At 41.6% G+C, this 22,325-nt stretch overlaps 1 protein-coding gene across 1 annotated transcript in view; it reads right to left on the reverse strand.

Annotated features, from left to right (window-relative positions):
• CYB5B (cytochrome b5 type B) overlaps positions 1-11,897 on the reverse strand; it is a 29,053-nt gene extending 17,156 nt beyond the window's left edge. The window contains exon 1 of the mRNA XM_055412423.2: positions 11,665-11,897. Coding sequence (XP_055268398.2) covers positions 11,665-11,826 — 162 coding nt within the window. The 5' untranslated portion in view covers positions 11,827-11,897. The remainder of the gene's footprint in view (positions 1-11,664) is intronic.
• Positions 11,898-22,325: the final 10,428 nt, after the last annotated feature.

Genomic DNA, 22,325 nt, shown 5'->3' on the forward strand with positions numbered 1-22,325 from the left:
CTGAAAAGCTAACTGATGCAAGCTCCCTCCGCTGCCCTCCTCTTTTCCCTTTTCTCCTTTAAATGGCAGCAATGGGATGAACCAGCACTGTATACCCCGTGACAGGAGTGATGGGGAGAATACTACATAATTCTTGTGTCTTCTGGCCAAAAATGGAATTATGAGGAAACCTAGGAAAATCGCACACTGACAGACATTCTACAAAATGATCTGTCTGTGATCTCCAAAAATATCAAAGTCAAGAAAGTCAAGGAAAGACGATTATTCTATTCCTGGTCTGGGATGATTCCACATGCTGCAGGGCAACTAAGCCCATGTGCCACAACTGATGAGCCCACAATTACTGAGAAGCACAGGCTCTAGGCCCACAGGTTTCAGTAGATTAGTTATTGCCTAATGATTATGAAGTTTGTTTGGGGTAATGAAAAAGCTTCAGAAATAGATAGCAGTGTTGGCTGTACAACCTGTCAGTGCAATTAATGGCACCTAATGGTACAGTTAAAAATGGTTACAATGGCAAATTTTATGTGTACTTAACCACACACACATACAAAGCTTGGTTTACATACCTATAATTAATGTAACCCCAAAATTGACTTTTGTCTGAATCATAGCAAAATAAAACAAGTAAGACCAAAAGAGTCTGGAGGTTAGTGAACTAGATTGGTTACCAGTGTTATTCAAATCAATCACACAATCATAAATTTCTCCCTGTTTTTATCAAGTAGACCTACCATAAGGTGGTACACATTTCCCATTTTTTTCTGCTTTGCTTTTAAATCTCATATAAATCCGCAAAAAAGATTCTTCTGAATTTGACAGCCTTTGTTTTAAGACTAATCGATCTTGTCTTAGCTTTTATTGTATAAGCAATTAAATAACATTACAAATACTTCAAATAAACTATATGGCAGTCAAGATCATAAACTTCCAATTGATGAAACAATGCCTGTGATGGATTCATTTCTATTTCAGCCCAGCAATAATCAAGTGAAATACTTTACAGATACAAAGGAAACTTTGTGATGTTCTTCTGTGAAGGGTTTTATTAAATTCATGAACTACATGGCAGGAAGCAGGGGAAATCTTTCAGCTTTTCATTAAGTTCATGTACTAAGTATTATTGAAAGGAGGAGAGAAAATTTATATTCTAATACAGAAAAGAAAGAGGACAAATTGCTAACATAAAATAATATTTCTAGATTGCTAATTCTATGGAATGATAAGGAACAGAAAAGAGAATGTGAAGAATGACAGTTACAGAATAAAAATCTTGTTGGGAAAAAAATTACACAAATTCTCTGTGAATGGAAATTCCATGGCGATGTAATAAAAATGTAACAATAGGATATGCTAAAGACCACCAGACTTGGAAAATGCAATCTAGAAACATTAAGATTACAGAAGCTGCAAAATTAGGCCAGGCTAGCCAAACAGACGGAGAAGGCAATGGCAAGCCACTCCAGTACTATTGCCTAGAAAATCCCATGGATGGAGGAGCCTGGTTGGCTGTAGTCCGTGGGGTCGCTAAGGGTCGGACACGACCGAGCGACTTCACTTTCACTTTTCACTTTCACACATTGGAGAAGGAAATAGCAACCCACTCCAGTGTTCTTGCCTGGAGAATCCCAGGGAAGGGGGAGCCTGGTGGGCTTCCGTTTATGGGGTCACACAGAGTTGGACACGACTGAAGTGACTTAGCAGCAGCAGCAGCAGCCAAACAGAGTAGCAGAATACTAATCATCAAAATAAGATATGGAGGTTAAAGTTTTGGAGAGGATAAAAACTACTTCCTAAAAAATAGTCTGACAACTCAGAGAAAGACAAGAGACCTGGGTGGTGAACAGCAGGAAATGGTGCAGGTCCATAGGTATTTGTGTTTGGATTAGAAAGAACCTAGGCAGGGGTGTCACCTAGGAGAGGTTAACTTGATGGCTGCCAGAAAGGGTGTAACTTTGGCAGTTCCAACTGCGCAGGGTCTAAGCATCAGGTCTGCAGATTCAAACATAACTCATCCCCACCAGATGATATACCCTTATTCCTCACCATGTTAGGTCCTACTGAGACAGATTCTCACAATTCCTTACGCATCTTCACGGTGTTCATCACAACTGCAATTATTTAATGTCTTCTTCCTCCACTAGACTATAAGTTCTGTAAGAACAGGAACCATGGCTGTCTTACTCATGGCTATATTCCTGAATACAGCACAGAACCTGGAATACAGTGAGATCCAGGGGCGCTCACAGTGCCCTCCTCCACTCCCACCTGCCCTCTCTCCCTCTCTGGCACGTATGCCACACAAAGCCACACACCAAAGTCAAAGTGTCAATCACGGCAGCTCACCTGGACAGTGCTGGAGGTTAAATTTTGCCTCATGTTAATTCTAGCCTTCCCTAGGACTAGCCACATGAGCCTGTTTGAGAAAAGAAAGCATACTTTCTACAGATTTGTTAATTCCACAAGCTATATAACGACTGAATTGCACTTTCATTTGACCAGCCTTGGAAAAAGACAGTAAGAATTGTGCTTAGTCAAACTCTGAAGCTTTCAGGGAGTACTCCAGGGTGGCCCCAAGCAGAGCCCACATTCTGTATTTCCTAAGGCAAGACTACTCTACCATGCACAACAACTGCTTGTGCACAGATCTCACCTTCCCGGCAAGTCCAGAGCATCTAATTAACCTCTACATCTTCAGGGCACGTGCCAGTTACTACGCACTCAAAAGATGCTACAGGAAACTATAACGTAATATTTAGTTAGTAATAGAAACAGCCACTGAAGGCAATGGCAAGCCACTCCAGTACTCTTGCCTAGAAAACCCCATGGATGGAGGAGCTTGGTGGGCTGCAGTCCGTGGGGTCGCTAAGGGTCGGACACGACTTAGCGACTTCACTTTCACTTTTCACTTTCACACATTGGAGAAGGAAATGGCAACCCACTCCAGTGTTCTTGCCTGGAGAATCCCAGGGACGGGGGAGCCTGGTGGGCTTCCATCTATGGGGTCACACAGAGTCGGACACGACTGAAGTGACTGAGCAGCAGCAGCAGCAACACTTACTGAGCTCTTTATATCAGGTACCATGATAAGTCTTTGTATGAATTACCTAAATTAACTGTCTCAACAACTCTGTGGAGTAGGTACTATAATCTCCCTTGAACAGATGGGAAAAGGTCTTTACAGAGCACATTTTCCTGAAGTTACAGTAAAGTAGGAAACTGAACAAGACTCTTCAACACCACAGCCCACATCCAGTCATTAGAATGTTTTATATATACCAAGTGTGTGTATATATACATATGTGTGCATGTATACATATGTGTGCACATCTCGCCAAAAGTCTCATCAAAAGACACCTAAGAAAACGAAAAGGCAAAATACAGACTGTGAGAAAATAGTCACAATACATATTTCTGAAAGGACTTGCATCCAGAATATATAAAGACTGCCTTCAAGTCAGTAATAAGAAAACAATACAATTAAAAATGAGCAAGACTGAACACACACTTTATAAGACACACACACAAGGCCAATCAGCCCTTGAAGATGCTCAAAATCATCAGTCATCAGGGAAAAGCAAGTTAAAACCATTATTATATACCGGCACACATCTATCAGAATGGCTAAAACTAAAAGCGCTGACAATACATCATGTGTCAGTGAGGATGTAGAGAAACTGGAAGACTGAGACATTGCTGATGTGACTATAAAATGATGGGGCCACTCTGGGGAAAAACTGTGCCAACTGCTTCAAATGTAAAACAAAAACAAAAGAAAACAAAAAAATATGACCTATGGGAATTCCCTGGCATCCAATGGCTAGGACTCGGAGCTTTTACTGCCAAGGGATCCCTGGCTGGGGAAATAAGACCCCACAAGCCATGTGGCACAGCCAGAAAAAAAAAACCAAAAAACCAGCAATCTCACTTGTAGGTATTTCCCCAAGAGGAATGAAAATGTACACACAGATTTGTAAATGAAAAGTTCACAAGAGCTTTATTCATAATAGCCAAAAAAAAAAAAAGAGGAAACAACCCAGTGTCAATCAACAGGTGAACAGCTAAATTTTAGCATAGTTACAGTGAAATAAAAAGCACTAACAGGAACATGCTGCTGACACAGAAAAAATATAGATGAATCTCACAGATACGTTAAGTAAAAGATGTCAGACACAGAACAAAGCATACTGTTTTGCAGTGTGAGAAATCAGTCATTGGTTGCACAAGAACACAGATGGTAGAACTGTTCTAAACAGTGATGGTGATGGGGACTATACAGGTGAGACCTTTGTCAAAGCTCATGGAACTCCACATATAAAAGTATGGACATTAGATCTCAATAGAGTTGACTTAGATGGGGGAAAAATCTACACAGCAAAATATTACTAACAACCCAAATGCTTATAAATAGGAGCCTGCTTGAATAAAGCAGAATCAGTTCAACAATTTCTATGAATAATAAGGAAGTGTTCCAGATGTGGATATAGAAAGACTCCTGAGATATATAGTTATGTGAAAAAGGCAAGGCATGTTATCAGTTACCTTATGGGGGGGCGGAATGAGAGGAACTACATTCACTTTTGCTGGCAGGCACAAAACAAAACTCTGGAAAGATTCACAAACACTAATTAATTAATTAACTAGTTAATTTTAGGAGGAGGTGGAAGTGGGCAGATGAGAAGGCTTTGCACAGTATACCTATATGACCTACTCAAAAAATTAAAAAATTACCTGGGTTCCAGAAAAAAGGTGCTAGTTCTAACTTCCCTCTAACACATTCCCACCCTTCCAAATTACATCTAAGATGTGGAAGAAGGTGGCTGTAAAACAGACCTAATTCCATATTCTATAGCCACGAAAAAAAAACAAAAAACAGAGGCAAATCCTAATGTCATGGGCACAGGCTATCTGGTCAGACTGCCTGCACCACTTAGCACTATGATTTTGTGAAAGTTATTTCTCTGCTCCGCAGTTTAGTGTATCCAGTAAAGGTCAAGAATGGCCAGACAACTTGGCAGGAGCCAGGACAGGCAAGGCTGAGTAGGTGGTATGGATTTGTGAACCATACCATAAGTGGAAAACCACTGATGTCTTTTAAGATGGCGGTAACACTGAAGGAATTTATTTCAAATATATTATTTTGCTGAGGTTTTGAGAATAGATTGAAGGGAAAAACAATACAGAAGGGAAGAAAGGAACTCTTTAAATCACAAAAATTTGAATCCTCCATCTTCCATGGAGTGCTGCAGTCCACAGGGTTGCAAGTCGGACATGACTGAGCGATTAAACTGACTGATAAACAGAAACAGAATCATAGCATTTCTTAATCAAGTTACCAGTTCAGTTCAGTTCAGTCGCTCAGTCATGTCCGACTCTGCGACCCCATGAATCATAGCACGCCAGGCCTCCCTGTCCGTCACCAACTCCCAGAGTTCACTCACACTCATGTCCATCGAGTCGGTGATGCCATCCAGCCATCTCATTCTCTGTCGTCCCCTTCTCCTCCCACCCCCAATCCCTCCCAGCATCAGACTCTTTTCCAGTGAGTCAACTCTTCGCATGAGGTAGCCAAAGTGTTGGAGTTTCAGCTTCAGCATCACTCCTTCCAATGAACACCCAGGACTGATGATCTTTAGAATGGACTGGTTGGATCTCCTTGCAGTCCAAGGGACTCTCAAGAGTCTTCTCCAGCACCACAGTTCAAAAGCATCAATTCTTCGGCACTCAGCTTTCTTCACAGTCCAACTCTCACATTCATACATGACCACTGGAAAAACCACAGCCTTGACTAGACGGACCTTGGTTGGCAAAGTAATGTCTCTGCTTTTTAATATGCTATCTATGTTGGTCATAACATTCCTTCTAAGGAGCAAGCGTCTTTTAATTTCCTGGCTGCAATCAGCATCCGCAGTGATTTTGGAGCCCCAAAAAATAAAGTCTGACACTGTTTCCATAGTGTCTATTAACTGATTCAGTATAATAGTAATAGTATGTGTTAGGTGCTTATTATTCTAACAGCTTGCATATAATTGTGGATTAAAAAAGAAATTATATGCATTAAAAAAGAAATTATCTGCAAGCTTTTAGAATAATAAGCACCAACCACATACTATGGGCTTCCCTGGTGGCTCAGAGGTTAAAGCGTCTGCCTCCAATGCGGGAGACCCGGGTTCGATCCCTGGGTCAGGAAGATCCCCTGGAGAAGGAAATGGTAACCCACTCCAGTATTCTTGCCTGGAGAATCCCATGGACGGAGAACCCTGGTAGGCTACAGTCCATGGGGTCGCAAAGAGTCGGACACGACTGAGCGACTGAACAGAACAGAACAGAACCACATACTATGCCAGCAAATTTGGAAAACTCAGCAGTGGCCACAGGACTGGAAAAGGTCAGTCTTCATCCCAATCCCAAAGAAAGGCAATGGCAAAGAATGCTCAAACTACTGCATAATTGCACTTACCTCACATGCTAGTAAAGTCATGCTCAAAATTCTCCAAGCCAGGCTTCAGCAATACATGAACTGTGAACTTCCAGATGTTCAAGCTGGTTTTAGAAAAGGCAGAGGAACCAGAGAACAAATTGCCAACATCCACTGGATCTTGGAAAAAGAGAGTTCCAGAAAAACATCTATTTCTGCTTCATTGACTATGCCAAAGCCTTTGACTGTGTGGATCACAATAAACTGTGGAAAATTCTGAAAGAGATGGGAATACCAGACCACCTGACCTGCCTCTTGAGAAACCTGTATGCAGGTCAGGAAGCAACAGTTAGTACTGGACATGGAACAACAGACTGGTTCCAAATAGGAAAAGGAGTATGTCAAGGTTGTATACTGTCACCCTGCTTATTTAACTTATATGCAGAGTACATCATGAGGAACACTGGGCTGGAAGAAGCACAAGCTGGAATCAAGATTGCCAGGAGAAATATCAATAACCTCAGATATGCAGATGACACCACCCTTATGGCAGAAAGTGAAGAGGAACTCAAAGGCCTCTTGATGAAAGTGAAAGAGGAGAGTGAAAAGGTTGGCTTGAAGCTCAACATTCAGAAAACTAAGATCATGGCATCTGGTCCCATCACATCATGGGAAATAAATGGAAAAACAGTGGAAACAGTGTCAGACTTTATTTTGGGGGGCTCTAAAATCACTGCAGATGCTGATTGCAGCCATGAAATTAAAAGACGCTTACTCCTTGGAAGGAAAGTTATGACCAACCTTGATAATATATTAAAAAGCAGAGACATTACTTTGCCAACCAAGGTCCATCTAGTCAAGGCTATGGTTTTTCCAGTGGTCATGTATGGATGTGACAGTTGGACTGTGAAGAAAGCTGATTGTCGAAGAACTGATGCTTTTGAACTGTGGTGCTGGAGAAGACTCTTGAGAGTCCCTTGGACTGCAAGGAGATCCAACCAGTCCATTCTAAAGATCAGTCCTGGGTGTTCATTGGAAGGACTATGCTAAAGCTGAAACTCCAACACTTTGGCCACCTCATGTGAAGAGCTGACTCACTGGAAAAGAGTCTGATGCTGGGAGGGATTGGGGGCAGGAGGAGAAGGGGACGACACAGAATGAGATGGCTGGATGGCATCACCGACTCGATGGACATGAGTGTGAGTGAACTCTGCGAGTTGGTGATGGACAGGGAGGCCTGGCGTGCTGTGATCCATGGGGTCGCATAGAGTCAGACACGACTGCACGACTGAACTGAACTGAACCACATACTATTACTATTACACTGAATCAATTAATAGACACTATAACTTGATTAAGGAATACTATGATTCTATTTCTCTTTATCAGTCAGTTTAGTCACTCAGTCATGTCCGACTCTGCAACCCTATGGACTGCAGCACTCCATGGAAGATGGAGGATTCAAATTCTTGTGATTTAAAGAGTTCCTTTCTTCCCTTCTGTATTGTTTTTCCCTTCAATCTATTCTCAAAACCTCAGCAAAATAATATATTTGAAATAAATTCCTTCAATGTTACCCCCATCTTAAAAGACATCAGTGGTTTTCCATTTACTTATGGTATGGTTCGCAAATCCGTACCACCTACCCAGCCTTGCCTGTCCTGGCTCCTGCCAAGTTGTCTGGCCATTCTTGACCTTTACTGGATACACTAAAGCCACAGCTGCTTTCAGTCCCACCAACATGCCAAACTCTTGCTTAACTCTGCAAATGCCATAGGAATGCTCTTTTCTTTCATCTTCCCAAAGCTACTTCCCTTATCGACGAAGTCATCTTCACAGAAGCTTTCCCAGATCACTCTTGTTAAAGTAGATTTCCCCACCATGGCCATTTTACTTTCTCAATTCCTTGCCTGTTTCCTTCCCAGGAAGGAAACATTTGGCTGTTTTTGCTTTGTCTCCCTTAGAAGGGTAGCTTCAAGAGGGCAGATCTATGTCTATTTTTATACTACCAGGACCTAGTACCACAGCACTTGAGAAGAGTCAGCACTAATCAAATGTTTGCTGCATGAATAAAATGCTATCCCATCTGTGAAGCAGATCCTAAAGCAGTAAAAACACTCACCCCAACAGTCACTCAAAAAGCACATAGAAAGCTTTAAAACAGTATAATGGGTTATTATAGGTTACTGTTGTCAGAGTGGTAAGACAAGTTTCCCAACTTTTCCCACTTGTGATACAGTAATAAGAATATAAACTGAAATGAAGTTCACAAAATCATATTTACCCTTGCTAAGATGCACAACCCACTCCAGTATTCTTGCCTGGAGAATTCCATGGACGGAGAAGCCTGGTGGGCTACAGTTCACAGGGTCGCAAAGAGTCCGAAACGACTGAGCGACTTCACTTTCACTTTCAAGATGCACTTCGATATCTTGTAGTTAATAGCATAAGATATTGTAACCATTTCTATGTCATTTGTTTCAAAACCACTAAGTAACAGAAATATGATGTGTACGACTGCAATGTTTTGGTTTTTCATTTGTGATTTCAATAAATTAAATCAATACCACTGACTGAAAACTACAAAATTAATCTATTAGAAGATAATTCCATTATATTATCAATCCTAAATTATCATGTTCAAAGTCCAGAGTAACACTCTAACCATATTCATTAATCAAAGAAGAAAGCAATCTATAAATGCTAGATATTCAAATGAGGAACTCTTTCTAAGGAGAAACCCCAAAGTGAATTCAGATTGGAAAGAAAAGAATGACAATTGATGTTTCTTCCTGATCTGATCTAACAACAACCCAATTCCTCCAGACCTGTAAGGCAAAAACCTTGTCACCCTTGACTCTCAACTTCAAGGCATCATTAAAATTAAAAAAATACAAGGCATCATTAAATTTATTGCCTCTGCCGTCACAGCACATCCAAAATCTGACCCTTCTCACTGCCCCCACTACCACCACCCTAGCCTAAGCCACTATCTCTAGCCAGAGTTACCGTCACAGCCCCTAACTGGATTCGAGTGTGCCTTCTGTCTCTTCTCAACAGTGCGGTCAGTGATGCTTGAATAGGAAACCATTAAGTCACATATTACTGGTCCTCTGCTCCACTATGCTTACCCATCTCAGAACAAAAGTCAAAATCCTTTCTAAAACCAGCAAAACTGTACTTGACCTGCTCCTCACCTTGATCATGCTGACCTCATCTACTACTCTCCAGCCACCATAACCACCCTCACTGCTCCTCCAACACACTGGACATACTCGCACCTCAAGGCCTTTGAACTTGCTTTGAACAAGCTCTTCCTGCTGACATCCGCAAGGCCAGCTCCCTTAACTTCTCTCTGGCCTTTAGTCATCATCTTAATAAAGCCATTTCTGGCCACCATACCTAAAATTTCAACCCTTCATCTTCATGCTGTCACTCCAAACATGTTCACAGTCCTCTTCTCTGCTTCATTTTTCTCCTTAGCACTTGACTTGGAATGAACAGGAACACAGGGACAGAGACTCCGGAACAGAGTAAGTGAGTGGCAAACTGCAGGTAAAAATCTGCAAGTCAGGCGGCCATATTGGCACACCTATGATGTCTCTGGTTCCATCAGCATGTGGTGAACCAAACTAGTAACTGTTCAAGATTAAACTAATGTCCACCATGTGCAATGAGTGCTCCTTCCAAGTTCATTATTTATTCTCAATTAATCAAGAAGAAACTGGGGGTGGAGGGGTGGGGGGAATGAAACCACACAAAAACCCATACTGGCTACCCATTTTGAACTATGCTTTACTGTGCTACAAGCCACACTGGAAACTTATGAGGCACACACCAAAGTACAGCTAAGACTAGAATTCCCAAGTATTGCTATGTAGACAAGAGAAACCAAGGAATTTATCTAAGACATACCCTGCCACTAATCAGGTGCCTGACCAAAATCTTTCTGAACCTGTTTCTTATATCCTTGCTAAAATATGGATCAATACTATCCAACTCTCTCAATTAGTTACTTCGAGGCTGAAATAACGGGAAAGCACTTTTAAAAGTGTTTAACTGCCATAAACCCCCAAAATACAAGAAGTTACTAAATGCTAAGATGTTAACTTCTTGGCCACTAGAAAGATTTATTAAAATCAATGTTGTTTTGGGGGAACTTTAGGTTTTAAAATTTTTTTTAGACATTTATGAATCAGGATGTAGAACTTTATGCCCTAGGCCCCAAATTAATAGAAAAAAAAATTTTTTACTAGTATGTTTGTTTCATAAAGAGAACTAAAACTTTTTCTCAGTGTTAGTAGGTTTATATTATACAAATATGCCCAAGAAATTAACCACTGATTATTAATCTACTGCTCAAAATAAAAATATACACATCAAAAATAAACCACCACATTTACATTTAAAATATCCCAAACCCTCAGGGATTGGGAGTGAGAGGAATGACTGCAAAAAAGCAACAGGGAAATTTTTACTGTAATGAAAATGTTCTTTCTCAACTGGAGTTGTGATTACATGAGTGAATACATTTGTCAAAATTCATCAAACTGTACATTTTAAACATGCACGATTTATTGTATGCAAATTACACATCGGTAGAGTTAAACAAATTACAAGTGTATTTCTTAAAAAAAAAAATCAGTTGCACCTGTCTCAAGGAGAACTTGTAAAACCTAATACACGTGCTTGATTTACAAAAGAGGTAAAAGAGTCTGAGTCAGAAGCCAAAAATAAAAAACCCAAAATCAACTCTAACCTCTGGCCTCAAGTTATGCTCAAAAAAGGAAAAAGAAAGGCAGCATAATGGTAGGAAGGGAGAAGGCATCTCAGCTTCTTCTCAAAAAAATTAAAACCAAACACTGGTATTACTTCAGAAGGCACAGTGGAAAAAAATGAGTATAGAGATTTGGCACTTTCAGACCTAGGTTCGAATGACTCTAGGCTGTTAGGTGAGAAACTCTGAGGCTCGGTTTTCCTGTCTGTAAAATGGTGATACCGGTGACTCAAAAGTTTAGCCAAGCAAACAGTAAGTGCTCAACATGTGACAGAAGCATATTAGTGCCGAAAGAAATGCACGCAGACCTAAGGTTCCCCCCAACCCCACCAAACTCCGTCTCGAAGGGTCGCGGTCCCTTTTCGTACGCCTCGTCGCCCCCAGCTAGGCCTCACTTCCCACCCACACACACCCTACCAGCGTTCCTGGGCCCGTACCCCCTCAGCGCAGTCCACCTCCTGGGCCCCACCTCGTTAAGAAAGCGGCTGACATCGTAGACTCGCCCGTGGATCACCAGCCACATTTCCTTCGTGGAGTTGCGCTTCGCCACCTCCTCCAGTCGGTAGTAGGTGACGGAAGTCTCGACTCCTTGCTCTTTTCCATCGCCGCCGCTTGCTACCACAGTCGCCATTGGGCCTGAGATAACCTCTTTTCCACCGCTATTCCGGTTTCCACTACCCACTTCCTGGAAGTCGGCCTCCCTCTCTGTCCTCACCGGCTTCCGTAACCGGGGCCAACCTGTCAACAGCCAATCACGCTTACGAATAGTTTCTGGTTCGTTTTCTTTTCACCAATGAAACGAGGAATTCTATTTCAAATCGCACACACTTCTCGCCAGACCCTACGGGCGGGCCTGGTTCGAGGTCCAACTAACCAATCAGGATCACCCATTCCCTCCAATCTCACCAATCAGATACCGTGATTTTGGAAAGGCGACTAAGAGACTCGTCAGTCTGAGAAAGAGGTTTCTTCTTCGGTCAACTTATGTGCTGTGCTTAGTCGCTCAGTCGTGTCCGACTCTTTGTGACCCCATGGGCCATAGCCCGCCGGGCTCATCATTCCATGGGGATTCTCCGGGCAAGAATAGTGGAGTGGGTTGCCATGCCACTTCCTCCAGGGGATCTTACCAACCCGGGGATGGAACCCAGGTCTCCAGCATTGCGGGCGGATTCTTTACCGGCTGAACCACAAGGGAAGCAGCTTACAGACCTGCAGAATACTGGAAGACGGGGCAAAGTCACATTTTTCCCGTTTTCCTTCCCCTTGTAGAGGATCCGTCTTGAGTCAAGAGCAACTTGTTCTGCCCCCATCACCACCCCAACTCCTGCGCAGCTTCTGTTCCAGCCCCAGATGTACATTTTTACTTTGCACTCTCCGGGCTGTGACCTGGCGAATCCAGTCTCTTTAAGGCTCAGTTTCCTCTTCACCAGTAAAACGGGCATGATAATCTCTACTTTATAGAGAAATTTGGCCGATTGAGAGAGTGTACCTGCAGAGCGCTTGGTGCCTAGTAATCAGTGTATAAATGACAGGCGGTGAACCGGCACCTTGAGACAGTGTTTGGGGGTACGATATGGAGAATCCCAAGTTTGTGCCACTACTGAGAATCTGATTTTGTTGTATGTCAACTATCTCTAAGTAAGGCTTAGGGCGGGGTGGGGGGAGGGATCTGTTTTTAAGTGAATTCTTAAGTGACCAGGACAACTACACTGTTTCTACGTGTTTTAAAGTAGAATTTCGCCTCAACTGTGACTGGTTAGAGGTCCCAGCATTTTGGAATTGTAAGCTTGGTTAATATGCAATATTGTGAGCTATGCGTTCTTAACTGCCATTACAACTGACAAACTGGTCATGGTGAGATGTTATTTTCATCATGTCACTCTCCCGTATTCTCCATGCATGCATGCTAAGTCACTTCAGTCATGTCATTACTCTCCATCATCCATCCCCAACCATTCCCTTTCACAAGCCTTGTGCACCAGTCACTGACTCCTAAACCTACTGGTATAAGCCCACATCTGTGGTCATATCAGGTCCACCCACTTATGATACCCTCTTCCTTCTGATGCCTACTCACCTTTCAAGCTCCTCGAATTCCTTCTTTTTCACAAACTCTGCTACCGTTCTGAGCTCCAGTGATCCCATCTCCATATGGTACTTAAGCACATTACTATTTCAGAAATTTCTGAAAGGAACAAAAGCATTTACATATATATAAATGTAAGTGCTAGCAATAGAGATTTGTTACAAATGCAAAAGGACACAGCTCTGTAAACATATTTGTTAAATGATAATTCATACTTAACCCTGATGTGCATGAGTCAACTAGAAGGCTATGTTAAAGATGCAAATTCCCAGGAATTCCCTGGCAGTCCAATGGTTAGGACTGTGAGCTTTCACTGCAGTGAAAGTTTGATCCCTGGTTGGGGGAGCTAATATCCTACAAGTCATGCAGCTCAACAACAAAAAAGCAGATTCCCTCCAATCCAGACATAGAGACTTTCAGTTCAGTTCAGTCACTCAGTCGTGTCTGACTCTGCGACCCTATGGACTGCAGCACGCCACGCCTCCCTGTCCATCACCAAATCCAGGAGTTTACTGAAACTCATGTGCATTGAGTTGGTGATGCCATCCAACCATCTCATCCTCTGTCGTCCCCTTCTCCCACCTTCAATCTTGAAGGTAAGACTTTTCCTCACCTTAAATCTTCGCTTCCCTTGTTACTTACTTTGGCCAATGGATTGTGACAGAAATGGTACTGTGCAAGTTACAACATCTAGACTTCAAGAGACCTTGAAATTTCCATCTTCACCATCTTAGAACACTTCATGATGCTGTGAAGAAGTCTGGGATTAAAGATGTTACCGATACATTGGCACTTGTCACTACCTCTGCTGCTGCTGCTGCTAAGTTGCTTCAGTTGTGTCCGACTCTGTGCAACCCCATAGACGGCAGCCCACCAGGCTCCCCCCTCCCTGGGATTCTCCAGGCAAGAACACTGGAGTGGGTTGCCATTTCCTTCTCCAATGCATGAAAGTGAAAAGTGAGAGTAAAGTCACTCAGTCATGTCCAACTCTTCGCGACCCCATGGACTGCAGCCTACCAGATTCCTCCGTCCATGGGATTTTTCAGGCAAGAGTACTGGAGTGGGTTGCCATTGCCTTCTCCGGCCACCTGCCTCTACAAGGATCAAATTATAAGCCACTGTGGCTGCAGACCATCAACACCCCATGAAATGAGTTAAGGTGGAGATCAGGAATGAGGCACCCTGTGCTCTGGGAAAAACTGGCAGAACAAGTCTTCAGATAATTAGGGATTTTCAGGAGATGATTTTATGAGCCCAATTTTTGCATCTCCTTGAATCTAGAAATGCACTAAAATCCTTCATGGTGACATATGCTCCTCATGACTAACAAAAATCTGCAAAAACTATGTGTTTCATTGCATGTACTCTCCCTTCACCAAAATCACATATATATATTGACATTCCCCCCTACCTCTTTGTTGCAATTTCTCTTGGGCTACAGAATGCTATCTCTTGGACTACAGAAATGCTGTCTCTTTGGGCCTATTTTGCCCCAAATGAGGCAAAACACAGGTCACACATTGTGCTTTTTTTTTCCCCCAGTCGACAAAGATCAGCTACTTAGGGTGTCTCAGCTGAGACTGCCCCTTTAATCAACTTAATACAAACCATGACTGTGTTCAGGCTATATCAGCAGGTCAGCCCCATCAAACCCCAGAATTATGAGATAATAAAACATTGTTTTAAGACACAAAAAATTTTAAAAAGCAAATTCCCAGCCCAATTTCCAGTGATTCAGGTCCAGCAAGTCTGGATATAGAATCAGAAATTGACATTTTTACAAGTATTTTGAATGACGCTGATGCACGTGATCTATGGGTAACTTTGGGAAACACCGAACTGTTTTACCCAATTTTTAAAGGTTTCCCTCATTTACAGTTATGACAAAATATTGGATATATTCCCTGTGGCATGCAATACATCTTTGTAGCCTACCTTCCGTTCAGTCGCTCAGTCGTGTCCAACTCTTTGCGACCCCGTGGACTGTAGCCTACCAGGCTTCTCCGTCCATGGGATTCTCCAGGCAAGAATACTGGAGTGGGTTACCATTTCCTTCTCCAGGGGATCTTCCTGACCCAGGGATTGAACCCAGGTCTCCTGCATTGGAGGCAGACGCTTTAACCTCTGAGCCACCAGGGTAGCCTACCTTACATGCAGTTATTTGTACCTGCCACTCCCCCCAATGCCGCCCCTCTCCCACCCACCTGCGCCCACTGGTAATCACTAATCTGTTCTCTATTATCTGTGACTCTGGTTTTTTTTTTTTTTTTTTAAGCCATTTTATTTTGTTTTTGTTCTGGCCACACCTTGAGGTTTGCTGGATCTTTGATCTCCAACCAGGGATTGAACCCTGGCCCTTGGCAGTGAAAGCACAGGGTCCTAATCACTGGACTGCCAGGGAATTCCCTGTGAGTCTGTTTTGAAGCATATTTAATATGTGTTTATCTTTCATACAGTGAATTAGCAAAATCACACACAGCATTTCCTTTACTACCTCCACCTCTAGGAAACTGAGTCCAATAGTGTTTTTGAAGACCCTAAGAAGCTAGCATGGAAGAAACTCTCCACAAAGGGAGGGGTTGGACAAATATATCTAGAGTAGTACAAAAGCTAAATTGGGCTTCCTAAATTGAGTCTGGGAAGAAGAAAGCAGTTTGGGATTCCTCCAGTAGCAAGAACCCCTAAGCTTTGCCAAAGGGACCTAGGTTAGTGACAGGATTTTGAAGTGGAAGGGTTACATGATGCGTGCAGAAAGACTGGACACTTGTTGCCAGTGCTCCCAGCTAGCAGACATATTTGAGCATCAGTGCAGAGGCTGTCAGCTCTGCCTGATCTTCAGGAAGTGACCAGTGTGGACTGAAGACTAGAGGGCCCTTCCTCAATGTTCTGCACTATGTAAAACCCCAGGGGCAGAGGAGAAAAATGCTCATAAATGACTGAATCAGATTAAAGTGGTTTTTTAAAATTAATATTTAAGTTTCTTTTTAGAATTTCAAACGGTTTTTCCAGTAGTCATGTATGGATGTGAGAGTTGGACCATAAAGAAAGCTGAGTGCAGAAGAATTGATGCTTTTGAACTGTGGAGTTGAAGAAGACTCTTGAGAGTCCCTTGGACTGCAAGGAGATCAAACCAGTCAATCCTAAAGGAGATCAGTCCTGAATATTCATTGGAAAGACTGATGCCAAAGCTGAAACTCTAATACTTTGGGCACCTGATACAAAGAACTGACTTATTGGAAAAGACCCTGATCCTGGGAAAGATTAAAGGCAAAAGGAGAAGGGGACAACAGAGGATGAGATGGTTGGATGGCATCACCGACTCAATGGACATGAGTTTGAGTAAACTCCGGGAGTTGGTGATGGACAGGGAAGCCTGGTGTGCTACAGTCCATGGGTTTGCAAAGAGTCAGACATGACTGAGTGACTGAACTGAAATTGAAAGAATAATACAATGCACCAATGGTTATTATTTTTCCATATTTCATTTAATTTATATTTATTTTATTATTGTCATTAATATTGTTAAACCAAACCATTTCAGAGTAAGTTGCAGACCTCATGGCACTTTACCTCCAAATAATTCCATGTCTTCTATGAAAAGCCCCTGTATGATTTTCAAGTTCAGAGAATTTAACATGCAGATAAAACTATTATCTAACAAGCTGTCCACATTATTTTCGAAGCATAATACTGTTCTTTGTGAAATTTTGGTATGTCTATGTGATCAAGGATCCAAGTCAGGATAATGTATTGCATTTATGTACGTCTCCTTGGTTTCTTTTAATCAGGCATGATTCTTCAGCCTCTGCTTTCTTTTTTTTTTTCATGAGGCATTTTTTAAGAATATGGCTTCAGATTGAATTTGATTCAGGAAAATACTATGGCTTAAGTAAATTCATATTCACAATGGTAGCCCATGATAGCCAGAAAGTCTGGCTTGAAATCTGTGTCCCTGGTACTCACAAACTTGGTGACCTCAGCTGGCTTTCTCAATCTCTTTTTTCCAAGTGGATACTCAGGATTTCAACACTATTTGATGAAAACAGTTCCCCACTGAATTATTTTCATGTTTGTTGAAAACTGACTGACCATGTAAGTGTAGGTCGTTTTCTCAACTTGCTATTCTGTTCCAGTTATTTGTCTAGCCTTATGCCAGTCCCACACTGTCTTGGTTATGATCACTTTGTAAGGCTTAGAGTCAAGTGATGAAAGTACTTCAGCTTTTCTGAGTTTTCAAAATTGTTTCTGCTATTCCAGACCCTTTATGTTTTCACCAAAGTTTTAAAATCAGCTTATTGAGCCACGCGATCAAGGTTAACATCACCAGTGACAAATCACGTTGATAGCATGTACCCCCTGGTATGTGCTACAAAAGCACTTCCCCACTCTGGCCTCTGGCATTCTTCCCCCAAACCCATAATTCAGTCTAAACAGGAGGAAAACATTCAGTTCAGTTCAGTTCAGTTCAGTCGCTCAGTCGTGTCCGACTCTTTGCGACCCCATGAATCACAGCACGCCAGGCCTCCCTGTCCATCACCAGCTCCTGGAGTTCACTCAAACTCATGTCCATCGAGTCGGTGATGCCATCCAGCCATCACATTCTCTGTCGTCCCCATCTCCTCCCACCCCCAATCCTTCCTAGCATCAGACTCTTTTCCAGTGAGTCAACTCGATGCATGAGGTGGCCAAAGTATTGGAGTTTCAGCCCCAGCATCAGTCCTTCCAATGAACACCCAGGATTGATCTCCTTTAGAATGGACTGGTTGGATCTCCTTGCAGTCCAAGGGACTCTCAAGAGTCTTCTCCAGCACCACAGTTCAAAAGCATCAATTCTTCGGCGATCAGCTTTCTTCATAGTCCAACTCTCACATCCATACATGACCACGGGAAAAACCATAGCCTTGACTAGACGGACCTTTGTTGGCAAAACATTAGGTAAACCCAAATTGAGGAACACTCTACAAAATACCTGACCAATAGCAATCAAAACCATCACACTTATTTAAAAAATAAAAACAAGGAAACAAGGAGAAATTGTCACAGATCCACTTTAACTAAGGAGACAGAACAACTCAAATGCAAAGTGGCAACCTGGATTAGATCCTAGAACAAAAGCAAAAGGATATCAGGGAAAACAAACAGTAAAATTCAGATTAAAGTAACAGTAATGTACTTTGGCCACCTCATGCGACGAGTTGACTCACTGGAAAAGACTTTGATGCTGAGAAGGATTGGGGGCGGGAGGAGAAGGGGACAACAGAGAATGAGATGGCTGGATGGCATCACCAACTCGATGGACATGAGTTTGAGTGAACTCCGGGAGTTGGTGATGGACAGGGAGGCCTGGCGTGCTGTGATTCATGGGGTCACAGAGTCGGACACGACTGAGCAACTGAACTGAACTGAACATACCAGTATTGATTTCTCAGTTTTGACAAATGTACTATGGTATATTCAAGATGTTAACATTACTGGAAGTGGGGTGAGAGGTATATAAAAACTCTGTACTATTTTGCAACTTTTCTGTAAATCTGAACGTATCCCAAAATAATAAGGTTACTTTAAAAAATCAGCCTGTTAATTTTTGTAAAAGCACTTATAGATGAATTTATAAAGAATGAATACCTTAATAATCCTGAGGCTCACAATCCACCAACATGGTACACTGACTGCTGCATTTATTTGAATGTTTTTTCAATTTGTGGTTTACAGCATAGAGGTCTTCTACATCTTTTGTCAAAATTATTTCTAAATATTTTATGGTTTTCTGCTATTACAAATGGAATTATTTCATTTTCAATTGTTTGCTGCTATAATAGAGAAATATAATTGATTTTGTACATTGACTTAGTAACTTATAACCTTGCTAAATTCACTTATAGTTCTAGTGATTGTTTGTAGGTTTCTTAGAAAACTCTACATGTCAATCATATCATCTGCTAATAGAGATGGTTTTACTGGTTCCTTTTCAATCTATATGCCTTTTTCCTTGCCTTATTTCACTGGCAAGGAGTATTTCACACTAGCATTTCTAGTAGAACACTGAATAAAAACGGTAAAATGAGCATCTCTGGCTTGTTCCTAATCTTAGCAGGAAAGCATTCTGTCTCTGACAATTAAATATGATGTTTGTAGATTTTTCTGTAGATACTCTTCATCTGATAGAATTCCCCTACCTACCTTGTTTCCTGAGGTGTCTTTTTTTTTCTTTAAATCATAAAAGGCGAATAAAGCCTGTCAAATATATTGTCTGCATCTATTAGGATGGTGATGATATGATTTTATGATCATCTAGATATGCTATGCTAAGTTGCTTCAGTCGTGCCCAACTCTTTGCGACCATATGGACTGTAGCCCACCAAGCTCCTCTGTCCATGGGATTCCATATGCACATAAATAAATGTGTATGTGTCCTTACAATGACATATAATTCAGCAGTAAAAAAAGAGCATGCTAAAACATAAATGTACCTTGAAAGCATCGTGCTAAGTGAAAGAAGCCCATCACAACAGACTACATACAGTATGACTTCATATATATATAATTTCAAGAGTACTCTTGCCTGGAAAATCCCATGGATTTTGGGTTGCAGTCCGTGGGGTCGCTAAGGGTCGGACACGACTGAGCGACTTCACTTTCACTTTTCACTTTCATACATTGGAGAAGGAAATGGCAACCCACTCCAGTGTTCTTGCCTGGAGAATCCCAGGGACGGGGCAGCCTGGTGGGCTTCCGTCTATGGGGTCACACAGAGTCGGACACGACTGAAGTGACTTAGCAGCAGCAGCAGCAGCAGAGACCTCCCTGGTGGCCTGGTGGTTAAGACTCTGCATTTCTGCTGCAGGAGGTGAGGGCTTGATCCCTGGTCAGGAAACTTAAGATCCCACATGCCACAACTAAGACCCCACACAGCTTACTTAATTATTTTTTTAAAAGGCACATCTATAGAGACAGAAAGTACATTTAGTGGTTGTACATGGCTGAGAGGGTTGGGAAAAATGGTGAATGACCACTAATGGGGATGAAGCTTCTTTTGTGTATGGTTACAATGTTATAAAATTAGATTGCAATGATGCCTGCACAACTCTGTAACTACACTAAAAGATACTGAATTGTATACTTTTGATAGATAATTTGTATCATATGTGAGTCATAAAGCTGTTAAGGAAAAAACATAGTTACTTTAGTGGTTAGGGGAAGGGTATAAGGAGGGAATCAAAAAACACTAAAAGGCTACAATACTTCCCAGACAGAGAGCCAATGAAAAAATGGATGTGAAAAGATGTTAACACTTAGAAATTCTTTACCTTTATCAAAAGGGTTCTTTTTGATAAAGATGATCCAGTTCAGAGACTGGATGATGTCATTGTTTTCACTACAATCTACTGAGCCAAAGGCCACTTTGAAAAATCATGTTTCCATAAACACAAAATTTCCTTTAGGCTGGTTTTGCCTTCAGAATGTTCCAAATGTCTTTGGTCAATGACCCTTATTTAATCTGTGGAGGATGAGGGGTAAAGCACAGAAATCTCCTTCGTGACTAGATTAATCTCTAATGTGTTTTTTAAGTCAGCTTTTAAAAAATATAATATGTACGCACTAATGTACTTTTTAGAACCATCATCCACATTCATTTAACTAAACACTTCCTCAGGAGAGTGGCTGGAGGAGTGAACAATTGTTATGGATTAAGTGATAATAAATTAAGATAAGAGGTAGTAAAGGGAACAAGTTTTAAATTTAATTTTTAAGTTTTAATATATTCACATGACTCCAAACTTAAAAAAAAATTAAACATCTCAATAAAAAGTATCTTGCCCACCACCTTTCTACCTACTTTCCATTCCCTTCCACTCACCCACCACAGAAACCGTTTAATAATTTTTTTGTGTATCCTTCCTGAGTTTCTCCATGCAAAATGCAAGTAAATACATATATTTATACTAGTTTTAAGGGCTTCCCTGGTGGCTCAGACAGTAAAGAATCTGCCTGCAATGTGGGTTCAATCCCTGGGTCAAGAAGATCCCTTTAAGAGGGGAATGGATACCCACTCCAGTATTCCTGCCTGGGAAAACCCAAGAATGGAGGAGCCTGACAGGCTACAGTCCATGGGGTCGCAAAGAGTCAGACACAACTGAGCAACTAACATTTTTATACTTAAGTTTTCTTTACATACAAAAGGTAGTGAACATCACCCTTCTGCATCTTGCCTTTTTTACTTAATGATATCTTAGAAATGTTTAGATAATGATACATAAAGTACCTCCTCATTTATTTTTACACAGTTTTTACAGTTGCATAGTTTTCTATAGTTCGGTATTCACAGTTTAGTATGAATATATCATAATTTAACTAGTCTCCTGCTGATGGAGATTTGGGTTTCCAGTGTTTTGGAACTGCAAATAATGCTGCAATTAATACAAATACAACTTTGATCTTTTATCACTGTACATGTCTATAAGAAGAAATGGGAATTCTAAATTAAAAGCACATGCAATTGTAATGTTAGCAATTGCACCAAATTATATTCTCACTGGCGATGTACATGAGTGCTGGTTTCCTCACAGTCCCAGAGTGTGTGTCATCAAAGTTTTTGGATTATAACAGGGGGACATTTTTAGGACTTCCCTGGTGGACTCGGTGATAAAGAATTTGCCTGCCAATGCAGGAGACACAGGTTCAATCCCTGGTCAGGGACATTTCCACATGCTGTGGGGCAACTAACCCCATGCGCCACCACTATTGAGCCTGTGGCTCTAGAGCCTGGGAGCAACAACTACTGAAGCCCATGAGCCCTAGAGCTCGTGCTCTGCAATAAGAGAAGCCTGTACACTGCTTGCTGCAACTAAAGAAAAGCCAGCACAGCAACGAAGACCCAGCAGAGCCAGCAAAACAAAACGATGAGACATTTTAAAAATTATATCACACTGTGGTTTTAACTTGCATTTCTCTTCTTATGAGTGAGGTCAAACATCTTTTTTCTATAGTTAAGAGTGAGAGAGGAATTTATCAACCTTCCATCTAGATCCATATCTGGAAAAAAC

The sequence above is a fragment of the Moschus berezovskii genome, chromosome 22 (assembly GCF_049115385.1).
Source record: "Moschus berezovskii isolate FMDL1 chromosome 22, NW_MosBer_1.0, whole genome shotgun sequence".
NCBI classification, from domain to species: Eukaryota; Metazoa; Chordata; class Mammalia; order Artiodactyla; family Moschidae; genus Moschus; species Moschus berezovskii.